At 45.3% G+C, this 15,000-nt stretch overlaps 1 protein-coding gene across 4 annotated transcripts in view; it reads right to left on the bottom strand.

Moving 5' to 3' along the window:
- Positions 1-15,000, bottom strand: part of abr (ABR activator of RhoGEF and GTPase) — a 140,356-nt gene that overhangs the window by 56,542 nt on the left and 68,814 nt on the right. For 3 of the 4 annotated variants that reach the window (XM_017459642.3, XM_017459644.3, XM_053676830.1), the window contains 3 exons: positions 11,107-11,292; positions 7,203-7,310; positions 6,733-6,793 (listed from right to left, as the gene is read on the bottom strand). In XM_017459642.3, the coding sequence (XP_017315131.1) occupies positions 6,733-6,793; positions 7,203-7,310; positions 11,107-11,292 (355 nt within the window). Of the gene's footprint in view, positions 1-4,483; positions 4,625-6,732; positions 6,794-7,202; positions 7,311-11,106; positions 11,293-15,000 lie in introns of those variants that run through there. The other variant, XM_053676831.1, reaches the window with a different exon arrangement.

The following is a 15,000-nucleotide window of genomic DNA, read 5'->3' as shown; positions in this document are numbered from 1 at the left end:
TCTGCGTGTGCGACAGTTAAGCACGAGAACTGGCTTATGTCTACAGCTCCATCCACGGCGTTTTGATAAAGCGCCTCAGGTTCGGTTGATGCAGCACGCGCGTCGTCATATATTCTCTTTCCTTGCTTTTTGCCCCTTTCCTTATTACAGTGGAATCTTGTGTGGGGAGTGTGTGTTGAAACCGACGTACGTTTTTTTTTTTGTTGTTGTCGATGCGCCTCTCTCGGATTCACTGTAACAATAATAATAATAAATATCAAATATAGCTGCAAGCAGCGATCTGCGGGGTCCAAGCACTCCTAGCAAATAGCACCCCCACTGATCAGTTCCTCACAAGATACACAAAAGTATAAAGAGAACATAGATGAACATACGTATCAAGACTTGGCGCGATGCTAGCTGTGTAAAACGTCTCCTGAAGCCGATTGGCTGAACGCGGCAGTGTTTTTCGAAGTAATTACGTGATTACAAATTCAGTTACAGATTAGCGGCACACTAAATTTCAGCTCGAAAGGACTTTTGGTTCCTGAGAAACAGTCGATTGAACCCGACCCCTTTCCATGACCACGCAACCGACCGTAGCAGATGGCCTCAGATCCGTGTACTGGACGTGTCTTTCAGGTTCGGTTCAAATCCATATCAGCAATCACACGTTACAGCTATTCGCGTAATCCAGCTCCGATCCAGGAGCGTGAAATTGTTTCCGAGCCCGTGAACCATGGTCCACGAAGCAGTCCTCTCCTCTCGTAGGGCGTCAACGTCGAGAGGGATCCAACCTGCCATGTTACTTCCTGTAATATCCGGGAAAGAAGATGAAACCATCCCTGGGACCTAGCTGGCATACTTATACTATGTACTACTCTCTTTTCGTGAAGAAAAAGTACATACTTTTGAGCGTGTAACACCAAAATGCAACACTATATATATGTATATATATATATATATATATATATATATATATATATATTTATTTGTTTATTTATTCAGTCATACATTTCAGCCATTCTGCTTTCAGTTCACATTAAAGGTGCTGGGAGTCGCTTCAAACGAGCGAGCTGATCCACCGATTCCAACGCTTCAGAGTCGATTCCATAAACCCGAATGATTCGCCTTCCGCAAATACCGCAAGAAAAAATGTTTTCGTTAGCGAGGCAGCCGGTGGATATTGGAATTTACTTTGAATGTGACTGAAATCTAGCTACGAGGCTATTCAAGCGATCGAGAACATTGTTCCATTGTTCACACCTCTCAGCGAGAACATTAAAACCCCTGACCGGTGACGTGAAGAACGTCGATGATCTCGTTACACTGGCTCCTGTCAAGGCGTGGGATACATCACGCAGCAAGTGAACGGTATTGGAACGGTGTTGGAAGCAGGGAAAAAAAAAAAAAACAAAAAAAAACGGGCAAGCGTAAGGATCTGAGCGATTCGACGAGGTCCAAATCGTGATGGCTAGACGACTGGGTCAGAGCACGTCCAAAACGGCAGGTCTTGGGCTGGTCAGTACCCGCCAAAAAATGTCCATGGAGGCGCCCATCTCGCGACTTGCAGGACTTTAAGGATCTGCCGCTAACGACTTGGTACACACCTTCAGAGGTCTTGTGGAGCCCATGTCTTGACGGGTCGGAGCTGTTGTAGTGGCGCAAGGGCGACCTACACGATATTAGGCAGGAAGTTTTAACGTTAGGGTGCATCGGTGTGTGCAAAACCCAGAGAAATAAAACTCCACTTTCCCCCCAGCTGCGTCTCTGTTGGTCTCGAGAAGCGTCGCTCTAATTCCCCAGATTCCCCCTCTAGCTCAAACAGCAGACAGACCGTTAATCTCAGCGTCTAATACTAATAATAACGGCTAAAACTGAAATCACGTAGCGAGAAACTCACTGCTCCGTGTCTAAACGCGTGACGCAAACGTGGTGTTTCGCAACACGTCCCATAACACGCGGCTCATCCGCGCCGAAGCCCGAGAGCACTCTGCTATTCTGTTTCATGCTGCTCTACTTTCAGACGCTTCGTAAATAATGAGCGCGTGCTCCCAGACACGCCGGGAGCGATCGCCTTCTGAATCGGGTTAAGAAGTAGCCGAAGGACATCTCACTGCGTGATCGATCTCAGGCGGGTTGTCAACAACGAGGTGACCCTTTCAGTCGAGCGTGCAGTCGTACCCTAGGTAGAGGGCATAAGTAGTGAACAGGAAGCCATTTGGGATTCGGGCGTAACTGCTCGATGAACGCTACGAAAAGTTCGAATTTGAAACACCGAGCGAATCCCTGTGTGGAGACACACTGACGACGACGTGGCGTCGTTTTTTTTTTACTGCTTACGTTAATTTAAAACGCTTAGATTGACATCTACGTGGATCTACGTGGATCTTTTACTGATACCGTTAAGCACTGGTCCACCAAGACAAATTCCCTGCACGTGTAAACCCACGATGCTCGGCATTAAAGGTGACTCTGATTCTAATGCTATTAAATGATGTATTGGAGGGAATCGTATAGATCGGACCGGCCCCTATTAATTAATTAATTAATTAAGGAACGGCATACGGATATCTACAAGGCTGTAATATCTAGTACGTACATCTACGTGATTTTTGAGGTGTTTAGGTCATAGCAGATATTACACTGAAATGACGCGTGAAGAACTGTGTTTCTTTTCTTTTACATATTTTTAAAAAAAAAAGACGTTTCATTTGCATGCAGCAAATAAATGTAATCAGACTTGTCCATGAATGAAAAGTTGTGTCGTTAGTAGTCCGGGACGTCACAGAACGGTCGCCAAAACCTTATCTGGAATATCTCGCCATGCCGTCTTCACTTATTTGCTAGCCATATATGCAGCACAAATAAATAAAAGGTTCCACGATTTGTCCTGACACGGCACGAATGCACTAAATGCTCTCCGAACTCAGAAGAAGAAAACTACAGTATAAGTGACATTTCAGATGGAGAACCGCGGGAAATTTCAAATAATTAAATCAAATCAATCAATCGATAAATGTCTAGTGACATGTGGTACCGAACATAAACGAATGATTAGCCAGGGATTTGAACAATTTGTGGAAAGCGAATAGAACCACTTCTCAGCTCGCTCTCTCCTGTTCCCCACTAAAAGCTCTCCGGATCACCAGGAACGAGCTTAGCGGGTAACGGACTAATCCCCGGGTCGCTTCGGAGGAGTCCTGCACTTCTAACTTACTTTCAGCGTATGCTTCGTTACTAAGTGGAGGCGTGTGTTCATCCTCTAGGGATCTTTTCCCGCTTTGCCGTTTCAAACCATGCGTCCATACGGCTACACGTGGGGCGAGTGTGTGTGTGTGTGGGGGGGGGGGGGGGGGTGCAGTTTTTAAAATCGCTAATTGCTGTGTATCGTCATTCCTGTGCGATTGTGTGAGCGAGTCTTACTCGCTGTCATTCATTAGATTTGTAGAGCGCACCGACTGGTGGTGTGTAACGTGAATCTTTATTTAAACCGCCCCCGCCGGTTTCGACTGAAGATGGGGTGGTGGTGGGGGGGTGATGTGGGAAATACTGTTCCCACCCAGAAATTGACGATTCCCCAATAACACTACGTCCTGAAGTGCTTTATTCATTTACCGACACAAAGGTTTGTTTTAGGGTGTGTTGGGCACTGGTGAGCGTCCTGGCTCGCTACACCTTTGGTTGCTAAAACGTTTTCGTGGAACGTCCGCATCCGCGAAGCACGCGAGGTCCCTTACGTTATCGCGGCTACGGACGGACGCTCCCTCGCCAGGTTCTCGGTCCTCTGCGGCTTTACAGTACGTCCGACGCGAGGCGCTGACCCTGGAGACTCCTTCCGGAAAATCGTAAGAATCGACAACCGCACCAGGTCGCGCTTGGTGCACAGAGCGTTACAGAAGATTGAATCAGCAGCTTCTGATCAAATCAGAACGCGACCGGCACTGTTGTACGAGACGAGTCAATAAGCCGTGGGCACTTGGTCACCGGTGCCGGACGTTTAGGAATATAAAATAAACACATACTGACATGGCGAATTCATCTCGGTTATGAAGCATATGAGGTGGCACGACGTATCTTAATCTCCCGTGCCACGTACACACACGTACGGCTTCCCGTGTGGCCACACGTCCGGTAGATCGAGCGGGAATTTATATTCCGTTGCGCCAGAATGAAAAGAACTTCTACAGAACGTGACCCGCTTACAAAGAGGTGAATGTCTACTCAGTTCATTTCTCCTCTCTCTCTCTTTCCCGCTCTCAGGCAGATGCCACAGGGTGCATCAATTAGCAGTGATAAGCAGAGCTTGTGGGTCTTACCCGCCTGGAAAGCTCCGAGTTAGAGCAAGTTTCGGAAGGAAGGAAGTAAGATACCAGAAAATGCAGCGACACAAAGACCACATGCCGGCAAACACGGCGTGACACGGCGCAGCTCACAGCGAGCCGCGTTCGAAACCCGTACGCGTCGGACAAATCCAAAGCAGGCTTTCCGATTAAAGCATTACCGTATGTGCAGTTACAACACAGCCGGAGCACCAGGAGGACCTCCATGACACGGTTCCCTCGTCCTCTTTCTCTAATCTCTCGCTCGCTCCAGTTGTCAGTTCTTCATCCCGTCTTCTGCTGCTGCTCCGTCTGGCTCGCCTGCCTCTCTCTCTCTCTCTCTCTCTCTCTCTCTCTAACTCGCTCGTTCTCCCCAGGAATCTTTTCTCTTCCTCCCGCTCCCCCTCTCATTTACACGCTCCCTGAGTCTCTCTCACTCTCTCTTCCTCTCTAATGTTCTCTCTCTCTCTCTTATAGCTTCTGCTGTATGTGCAAAGAGCGAGAGAGGAAGAGTCAGAGGAAGAGAGAGAGAAAACGAGTGAGAATATGGGGGGGGGGGGGGGCACAACACGTCTGATTCAGCCATTCACATATATTCACACACACAGGACCATTCACACACATTCACACACACACACACACACACGTAATTCTATCGTTGTGGAGTCTTGTGTGTTACTGTAGCTGATTAATGGTATGCTAATACTATTAAGCTGTGAGGTAAGGAAATATCGAGAGAGTACAGAATTTCACACACACACACACACACACACACACACACACACACACACACACACACACACAGCCCGGTTCCAACTTGATTCTCACGTCTGAATAAACCCCATTATCTCCCCCTCCCCCCCCCCCCCCCCCCCTCATTTTCTCCTTTATGTGCTATACAGCTACACCGAACCACGGCGCTCCCAGCTGAGCGGTTAGCACACCTAAACGTCACGTAAACGAACGCATCTACAACCAAATATCTCTCGTTTTGTTCTTTTGCAAAACACCACACATTTATATGCATTTTCTTTCTCTCTCACGCAAACACAGAAGAGAGCAGCTCACACAGCCTTCGATAAAACAGCAGCTTAAAACATCTAGCACTGTCAGTTAAGCTAGTTACCTAACACAGCACTGTGCTAATGTTGCTAGCTAAGCTATGTCACCTCTTCAGAAGTAACTATTTGACTTTTTTTTAATTAAAAAAAAAAAAAAATCTTTTTAACGATTTAACTCTCTGAATAAAGTAGCTAACATTAGGCTACATTTAACATCATGTCACAAGCTAGCTGCCAAGTCAGAGAGTTGTCTAGTTAAGCCTGATAACTGCTAGCTGCATAAACCCCTGATTTACACAAATGTACAGGTTGCTTAAATGTTAGCTAGCTTGCTAGTGACCTTAGATACATAAGTTATATAAAATAACAGCCTAATCCTAGCTAGCATGTCAGCGCTTGGTTTGGAATGATATTAGCTACTTCATTAGTGAACCTGGCTAGCTATGTCGTCTCTCCAGAAGACAACTGTCTTTAAAATAAATAAAAAAAACAACAACTTTTAAACCATTTTACTGTCTGACTTCGTAGCGAGCCAGGTTTAGCAGCTAATATTAGGCTACGTATGACGACATGTCACTGAAACCAAGCACTAACAAGCAGCTAGCTAGCGTTAGGCTTTCATATTATGTAAGCTGGTATCTAAGGTCATGAGCAAGCTAGCTAACATTCAAGTGTTCCTGTCGTGTCAGTCGGGGGTTTCAGAAATGTTTTGCGGTTTTACGTGTAAAATAAATTTCACAGACCGCCTTGGCACACTTCTTTTCTATTTTTTTTTCTTTCTTTAACGAACATAATCCAACTATTCAAATATTTGGCTCATTATTCAAAGGGGTACATTTAAATTCCAGCTATTTGTTGGAGCCCTGGAGCTTTTTATTCCTGGACTTTCCACTCCCTGAGCACGTTCATGTTCCAAGTGAACGTTATTTACAGGTGAAGTCAAGGTCACAAGCTGGCTAATATTAGGCTAAGTGTTTTATCGAATTAAAAGCATTAGCCAGGCGGAAATGTTTCCGTTTTCTCCTGCACAGAATTCTAATTCTAATTGTCTTTACACCAGGGCATGTTCAACACTCCGGGCGTCTGATTGATGCTTCACGGGTCCACTTTGAAGCACAATCACGGTTGTCGCTCACCACCTCATATTCACGGAATCATTTGTAATGACTTTTTCCTCTCAGGTAACTCTGCGTATATTTCATACAACACTCAACATCGTCACTTAAAGCATTCGAGAAGCCTGCACAAAATGGACCACCATTTTACACACATTTCAACTGGTGGTTCCATTTCCATCCCAACACACACACACACACACACACACACACACACACACACACACACACACACACACAGCTTGTTTGGCTTACCCTCCATGCTGACGATGTTGGTGCAGTCTTTAGAGTCCTTCGGTCCCTTGACTTTGACGTTCTGTTAAACAGAGATGATCAGCACTTAGCATGAAGGACAGAGGAAGGAGATTTCCGCATCAGCAAAAGACTTCTCACACACACACACACACACACACATTTCACTACATTGTTTCTGTGCAGGATAATGAAGAGAAATGAGACTGCACTCGCAGCAGCTTCGTGTGCTTCTCAAATATATGTTTATCATTAAAGTTCGATCATCATCGTGTCGTCTGCGTACCTCGTCACTGGATATATTTACAGCGAACGTGCATCACGCTGCTGAAGGAACGCGAGTGCTATGCTCTCATAATAAGGCCCCAAACTGCACATTTAATGCTACGAAACCCGAAGGGCTTTACAAGGGAACGTCTTTGCACGTTTAGAACGATGCGCCGTCAACATTAATGGAAAGGGAGTACACGCACCTCTGAGATCTTCTGGAACTGTGAGTTGGACTGGCTGCATTTCTCCACCGTCTCGATGGCCATTTTGTAGTTGTCCAAGAAAGCTTTGTAGACGCCGAGCTTGCTGGCCTGAGAGACCGTGAGAGAGAGAGAGAGAGAGAGAAAATCATGAAATTCAAACACTCCTCGAAGGCCGAGGATACACGACGTGACGCGACCGACGGACCAAGTGGCAAGGAAGAGAGTCAAGTAGTGAAAATAACATTCATTTCAGGTGAAAGACGTGGCGCGACCAAAGAACCGAGCCCTTCGGTTCCCAAACTTTTCCAGGGCAAGGCCCCCCGAATGGCATTAACATTTGACCGACGCCCCCCTTTTTCAAGATGTCTTTAAAACACATTAAAAATACAGACTTCTGAATATATCCCCCTTTTTTATTATTATTAATCATTACATCTTACATCTTTACATTACATTAGGAATTGATTGTGTGTGTGCTTGTCCGAGACCGAGAATTTATTTTTCACAGCAAGTTGTTGAGGCCCCCCGGGCGCCCCCTGGTGGCCCCCACTTTGAAAACCACTGAACTAGAGCTTCTGCAGAAACTGTTGCAAAATGAAAAATCTAAAAGACTCTCTCTACGCCTTATGTTTAAAAAATATCCACTGTATTTCTCGCCCCATTTCCTTCACTCGCGATCTCTCTCACACCTCGATTTATTTCTCCCCCTCTCATGGGAACAGATGGTACCAGGTCACACCACCTCATCAGTGATTATTTTCCTATGACAGCATGCCTCGAAGAGTTTTATTCCCTACATGCATGGCGTCTTCGTGTAGGCTCGCGGCAGTCGTTTGGAATGCAAATTCGGCTTTCGAGCCTTTCATCAGCAGCCGTGGACCGGAGGCTCTCGGATCACGGCGCTGCCATGTTTATCCGCGCGAAGAGCTCGCTGAAGCGGTCTTCTTAAGAAAAGCAAAAAGTATCAGATTTATCCTGGGATGCTGTGCTATGTCCTGTGTGTGTGTGTGTGTGTGTGTGTGTACAGTATGTGTGTGTTACAGTCAGGCTGCTGTCGTCATTTAGCAATCATGTCATTATTCATCATCCCATCCTCACTGCTTATCATCTACTGACTTCACACACACACACACACACACACACACACAGTGTATCATGTTAAGTGTTTCTCAAAAATGAGTGACCGAGAGAGCGAGCGAGAGAGAGAGAGATGGTGGATCACTCGTGCTCATCATGTTCTTCTGCTCAGAGCCTTCATCCCTCCCTTCTGCTCGTTTATCCTTCTGTGTAGCTGTAATTACACCACCATCTGCCTACCCAAATAATACCCCCCCCCACACACACACACTGTATCTCTCAACATTATTTCTCTCACTATCTTTCTTTTCAACTCTCCGTCTCTCTCTTTATTTCCCTCACTTGTTTTCTTTTTATCACCATTTCTATCTCTTTCCATTTCTCTCCTTCTGTGTCTATTTTTTCCCCCTCTTGCTATTTTTCTCTCGCTATTTCACTATTTCTCCCACTATCTCTCCATTTCTCTCTCTCTCTCTCTCTCACTGTCTCTTTAACTGTTTATTACTCTCGGTCCTCTTTCCTTTATTCTCGCTAGTTCTTTGTATCTCGCTCTAATTTCTCCCACTATCTCTCTGTTTCTCAAGTTAACTCACTCTCTCTCTCTCTCTCTCTCTCTCTCTCTCTCTATATATATATATATATATATATATATATATATATATATATATATATATATATATATATATATTTATTTTGCTATCTTTCTTTATTGCTCTCACACCTTCTCTCTCTCTCTCTCTCTCTATATATATATATATATATATTTTTCTTTTGCTATCTTTATTGCTCTCACACCTTCTCTCTCTCTATCTATCTATCTATCTATCTATCTATCTATCTATATATATATATATATATATATATATTTCTTTTGCTATCTTTCTTTATTGCTCTCACACCTTCTCTCTCTCACACCTCTCTCTCTCTCTCACACCTCTCTCTCTCTCTCTCTCAGTGCCTTTACATGGTTCTCAGGCGTGAGGTTTATGATTTGGCGAGTACATGACACAATATTAAGCTCATTTGACCACAGCACTTCTTCAGAACTGTGCCACGTTCCCTGCACAGTCCAATCTCGCACCGAGCACGCCTTCTCATCACAATATCCATGTGATCCCGTGGGTGTGTACTGCGTTTAAAAATGCAGACAAAATGACTGGTGCCACAATACACGGTATGATATATAAAACAGCTTGAAGTCTTATTATAAGTCCTTATTTGTCATAAATCTCGATTATAAAATCAGACCAACGTCTATTTATAGTGTACTATTTGCACTTCTTGTGTTAACTTTGTAAGGGAAACAATTACTGTACTTTTAGTGCAGGAAAAGTTCCGATGCCCAGAGAAGTACTCGTAATAGAAAACAGAACAGGTTATTTCTAGTTTAATGAGTGCTGTAATCACATTTGCTACTGCACACTCTCTCTCTCTCTCTCTCTCTCACACATGCATGCGCACACACACACAACTGCATTAAAAAAAAATACTGCAGGCTTCATTTTGGCTTCCAGAACCTTCATTTAAAAAATGAGGCAAGGGAACGAGGGACTAATTGTAGCACTGCAAACTCACTATAACTAATAAATGAGACACAAACCAGGCATCACTCAACCAAAACACACACACACACACACACACACCAACATTAAAATTAAGTCACACCAAGATACACTGACAACACACAGACCCCCACACCGTGTTGCTGAGGTTACCTCTATTAAAGCTGCTTTCCCAGCTACGAACAGATTTCCCAAATCCTCTTCATTCTTACTTGTACAGAGAGACCTGCTGCTCTTAATTCAATCAGCAGACGTCCAAGTACGAGCACTTTTACTTGTGCGCACAGTTTACACCGTCAAAATTCCTGAATGTTGATTTTATCATCATCATCATCATCGTCATCATCATCACAGAAGTCTGAAGTTACAAAACCCTAAAGATGTAGAACCCTGAATTCACCCCGCAGTCACAGAACCCTGAATTCACCCCGCAGTCACAGAACCCTGAATTCACCCCGCAGTCACAGAACCCTGAATTCACCCCGCACTCACAGAACCCTGAATTCACCCCGCACTCACAGAACCCTGAATTCACCCCGCAGTCACAGAACCCTGAATTCACCCCGCAGTCACAGAACCCTGAATTCACCCCGCAGTCACAGAACCCTGAATTCACCCCGCAGTCACAGAACCCTGAATTCACCCCGCAGTCACAGAACCCTGAATTCACCCCGCAGTCACAGAACCCTGAAGTTATAGAACAATGAATTCACCCTGACATTACCTGGTTATAGAACCCTGAATTTATAAGAACAGTATAATAATAATAATAATAATAATAATAATAATAATAATAAAAGTATTATTGCACTAAGAACCCTGAGGTTATAGAATGCTGAAGTGACCCTGAAGCTACGTGACGTTACAGAACCCTGAAGTTATAGAACATTGAATTGAGTCTGAAGTTGCAGAAGCATGATGTTTCCTTAAGTTACTGCAGTCTGCAATTACAGAATCCTGAAATGACGGCGATCCCTGAAGACGTAGCAGAAACCTAAAACGAAAAGCCCGAATAATCCTCAAGAGAACAGCGACGTATGGAAATCCACACTAAGTAAATCCTCCGTGTTCAGAGATGCTAATTACTCCGCGCAGAGCCGAGCTGCCACCTAGAAACCGTCATTCAAAATAAACCACATCATTAACACCTCTGACAAAGTGATTTTTGGGAACCCCGAGAACTAAAACAACAATTCAGTCAGATCTGGCAAACGAAAAAGTGCCGATCACTAGCGTCAAACAACAGACAGCTCAGATTAGCTCACCAGCTTCTGGAAGAGGTGTCCGACTGTGACCATATCATCCCACTGCTGAATGTTGGAGAAAAGGGCATCGTAAAACTCCTTATGGATCTCGTAGATGTCTTGGATCTTGTAAAAGATGGTTTCGATCTGCTCCATTGTTAGCACAGGCTTGGACGTGGTGGCCGTGGCCTTCAAAGGACGCATAGGCTGAGGAGAGAGGAAAGACAGAGTTATGAAAGCGACTATCTTACGGAACATTTGGATGGGGGGGGGTTGCGGTTTATCTGCCATACCATGAAAGTCGTATGCAAGTTCTCAAAAAAAAAAAAAGGGGAAGTGTGAAAGTGTGAATACATTTCACGAACCTGTTTTCACGGTCTGGCACCTTTCTATATTAGTGAACTGCTTCTGCGCTACAACCCGACCCGCTCTCACAGGTACCCTGGGCTCGGACTTCTCTCTGCCCCTAGATCTCGTCTCTCTACCACGGGTCTTTCGGTGTCGTAGCGCCTAAAATCTGGACTTCGCTCCGTCCGACTCTTCGCGGCATCGCATCCATCTCAGAGTTCGAATCCTGATTAAAAACGTATCAGTCTTCTCGATATCATCCGTCCGGATCGGTTACTACGCATCTTCTCAGGGACTCTACTATCTTCAGTGGTTGACTGCTCGTCTTTGTGTCCATGACTGCTCATTGTTTACATATCATGTACTTCTATTGTAAAGCTTTCTTGAGCTCTGGAAAGGTGCTATATGAATGAAACTTATTATTATTATTTTCTGCCTGGGTGTTCGCGGATAATCACGACACGGTAAAGTTAATGGAAAAGTCCAACAATGCAGGTGACTCAATGTTTACAGTGGGCGGTATCCTTTCCAACTACACTCGTATTAATGGCGGTTTAATATCTAACCTTCCCCTTATCTACACTCGCACTACTCAACACCCTAAGCGCTAACAGAGAACCCATTCCGAGAGGATTCGTTTATCACAGGAGGTTCGGTAACGTCATTTGTCAGTGATCTGACTGGATGACATGCTGGTGTAACAGGCTCTCGGGGATAAGCCCTCTGCACTTGAAGGAAAAAGTGGAGTAGTTTGAATTTTGTCGGATCAAGAATACCACCACAAGAAATCAACACACACAAACTGGTTATAAAACAGACGCTGGGGCTGATTTCACTCTGTAGATCGTTGACGGGCTTGGTGAAATGGCCCCTGGATGCGGCGGCCACTGGGGCTCGTTTATTTAAACCTGCTTTAGTGATCGAGGAGGTGCGTGGGGAAATACTCCGGCCGATGTAATAACCATGAACGAGACGGATTACTGATTAAACCGAAGTTCGGTGTGGTTTGAATGAGAAGCTCTGACTAACAGCAACTCTTAAACGTTCTTGCCGTCCAGGAGAAACCCGGCACGGTCCGGGCTTGTAACTGAAGTCCGTTTATAGTTACGCGTGCACGGAGGTTGCGGAACATATTAAAAACGAGTTCCTGTTATCGCTTGCGTTTTAGCAGCTGTAAACAATCGTTTCCCCTCACTTCCTCCTGAAGTTAACGAGGAAAGAACACTCCGGCTTGGTGCAGAGAAACCGCGAAACGCAACGTCCGAATGGAAAACAACCTGGGGACCAATCGGATTTGAGAATTTGGGGTTTATATTTCGAATGGTACACAAAATGGTAGTTGTTTACTCTGCCTCTCAAGTCTCAAGTCATTTCCTGGTCCATCAGGAACTCCATCCATACATTTTCCATACCTCTCATCCTACACAGGGTCGTGGGGGAGCCAAGCAGCCCATCCCTGGGAACTTGGGGCAGACTCGATGCCGAAACGCTTCGCTGCTGTAAAATTTCCCGGTGTGAAATTGTTAGCAGTGCAGAGATTACAGAGCTTACAAGCTGCAGTTTTATCCTCACTCCACACAAGACATCATCTTTACAAAATCAATGTGTCCGCCCGCCCTCTTTTGATCGACGGGATATAATCGGCCCCGATCATCGGATGTTTTTAAACTAATCGGCCGGTAGCGGGAAAAATAGATCTCTAGTGCCAACCAATCGCAGGGCACGATCACACACGTACACGCACCCATTCCCGCACTGCAGACGATATGGAAATGCCGAATCAGGCTACACTGCGTGTGTTTGGACTGGGGGAAGAAACCGGAGTACCTGGAGGAACCCCCTGAAGTAAACCCCCCAAAGTACGGGAACAGCATGCCAGCCATTAAACCCGGTGTTGGGTTTTTCCCAAAATTCCTTTGGAACTACTACAACCACTACTTCAACCAAACTATATTTTGCGCTTGTTCCTCACAAATTGGTGGAAACTCGTCTTCGCGTCACCGCCGCATCCTTTAACAGACTGTTCTCGCATAAAACGGCTTGCGAACGAATAAATGCGAACGTAATAAATCATTCTACTGTCATATTTTTTTTTCCCTCCCCTCGCTTACTGGAATATCCTCTGGCTTCCAAAAAAGCACATTAGCTTGGAATTTCTCCTTGAGCAGATTACTGGACATCCTGAAGCTTATCAGGAGTAAGCCATATCTGATTGAAGGAAAGCATGGACCAGGATGCCACAATCAGAATGTGTGTGTGTGTGTGTTATGGTGTTTTCTAACCCCACCTCTCCTGTCTGTAACGCGGTTCTTCCTGTTCCAATCCAGACGTGTCCAAAAATAACAATCACTCTTCCTATTAGTCAAACTGGACATGAAGCGTACATATGTTGACATAGAGACGTATTCATGGAGGGACTGAAGCATACCTGCATCATTTATTGAAAACACACACACACCATGATCATTCATGCGACTATCCAATCAGGCGAGAGCTTCAGATGACGGGGAAACCGTTGGTTGTTGGTGCCAGGGCTGCTTTGAATATTTCAGTATAGCACTGTTGATCTCCTGGGATTTTCTCAAGAGTTTACACAGATGGTGCAAGAAAACAAATAAAACCATCCAGTGAGCGGCGTTTCTGCGGGCCTTATCGGTGAGCGCGTTCAGAGGAGAACGTCCAGACTGGTTCTAGCTCACAGGAAGTGTCCGATAACTCAAACGTCCGATAACTCTTTACAACCGTGGTGAGCGGGATAGCATCTCGTCTCTATCTTGAGATAGACGGCCTACACTAGCAGGACACCAAATCCGGTTCCACGCCTGTCAGTCAAGAAGATGGATCAGAGGCGACAGAAACGGAACAGCTGGAGACTGGGAATCTTTTTCGATTCGCCGGTAAACAGTGCGTTAGCGTAGACTTCCTGTCGACTCGAACCGATTTCACGAATGTATATATCCGTACGTACGAAACGACATTCGCGGCGGTCCGGTGTCGGTCTAAACGACTCTGCGCAGATCGCAGACGATCTTTTCAGAATCACGGACGAACCCGAGCATGAAGGCGTCGATTTAGCCGTGACGTACAGAACAGACACGCCGAGAGGAAAATAACAACGCTAACCTGACTCAAATAACATCGAGCGGAGAAAACCACATGACGGGAGCCAAAACGTTCCAAGGACTTGTTGGCTTTTTACTCAGGTTGTCATCGTTGTGTTAACACACATAACAATAATCGTTTTTTTTAGCCTAGTCGGTTATGTTCAGACCAACACGAGAGGCTGAGCAGTGAATAAAGGAATCATTCGCACACCCCTCTGAACATCATGGACCTGCGCATGATGTTGGCACCAGACTCTCGGGTAATACATACAACACACGTGTAATACAATTTGTTTCGTTTTGTTTTTTGTAACGACTGAAAAGATTTCCTTCCTCATGAGTATGGTCAGAACTGTAGCAGTGATAACGCCCCGCTGACTGAAATGAAGGAGGAAGAGCGACGATTTCGGGATTGCTGATTCAACACCGGCCTGTGATACAGATCGGCGCACGGCTCAGCTGT

This window comes from Ictalurus punctatus, chromosome 28, assembly GCF_001660625.3.
Source record: "Ictalurus punctatus breed USDA103 chromosome 28, Coco_2.0, whole genome shotgun sequence".
In the NCBI taxonomy this organism is placed as follows: domain Eukaryota; kingdom Metazoa; phylum Chordata; class Actinopteri; order Siluriformes; family Ictaluridae; genus Ictalurus; species Ictalurus punctatus.
The sequence above is the reverse complement of the archived record's forward strand: the minus strand, read 5'-3'. Positions and strand labels throughout refer to the sequence as shown.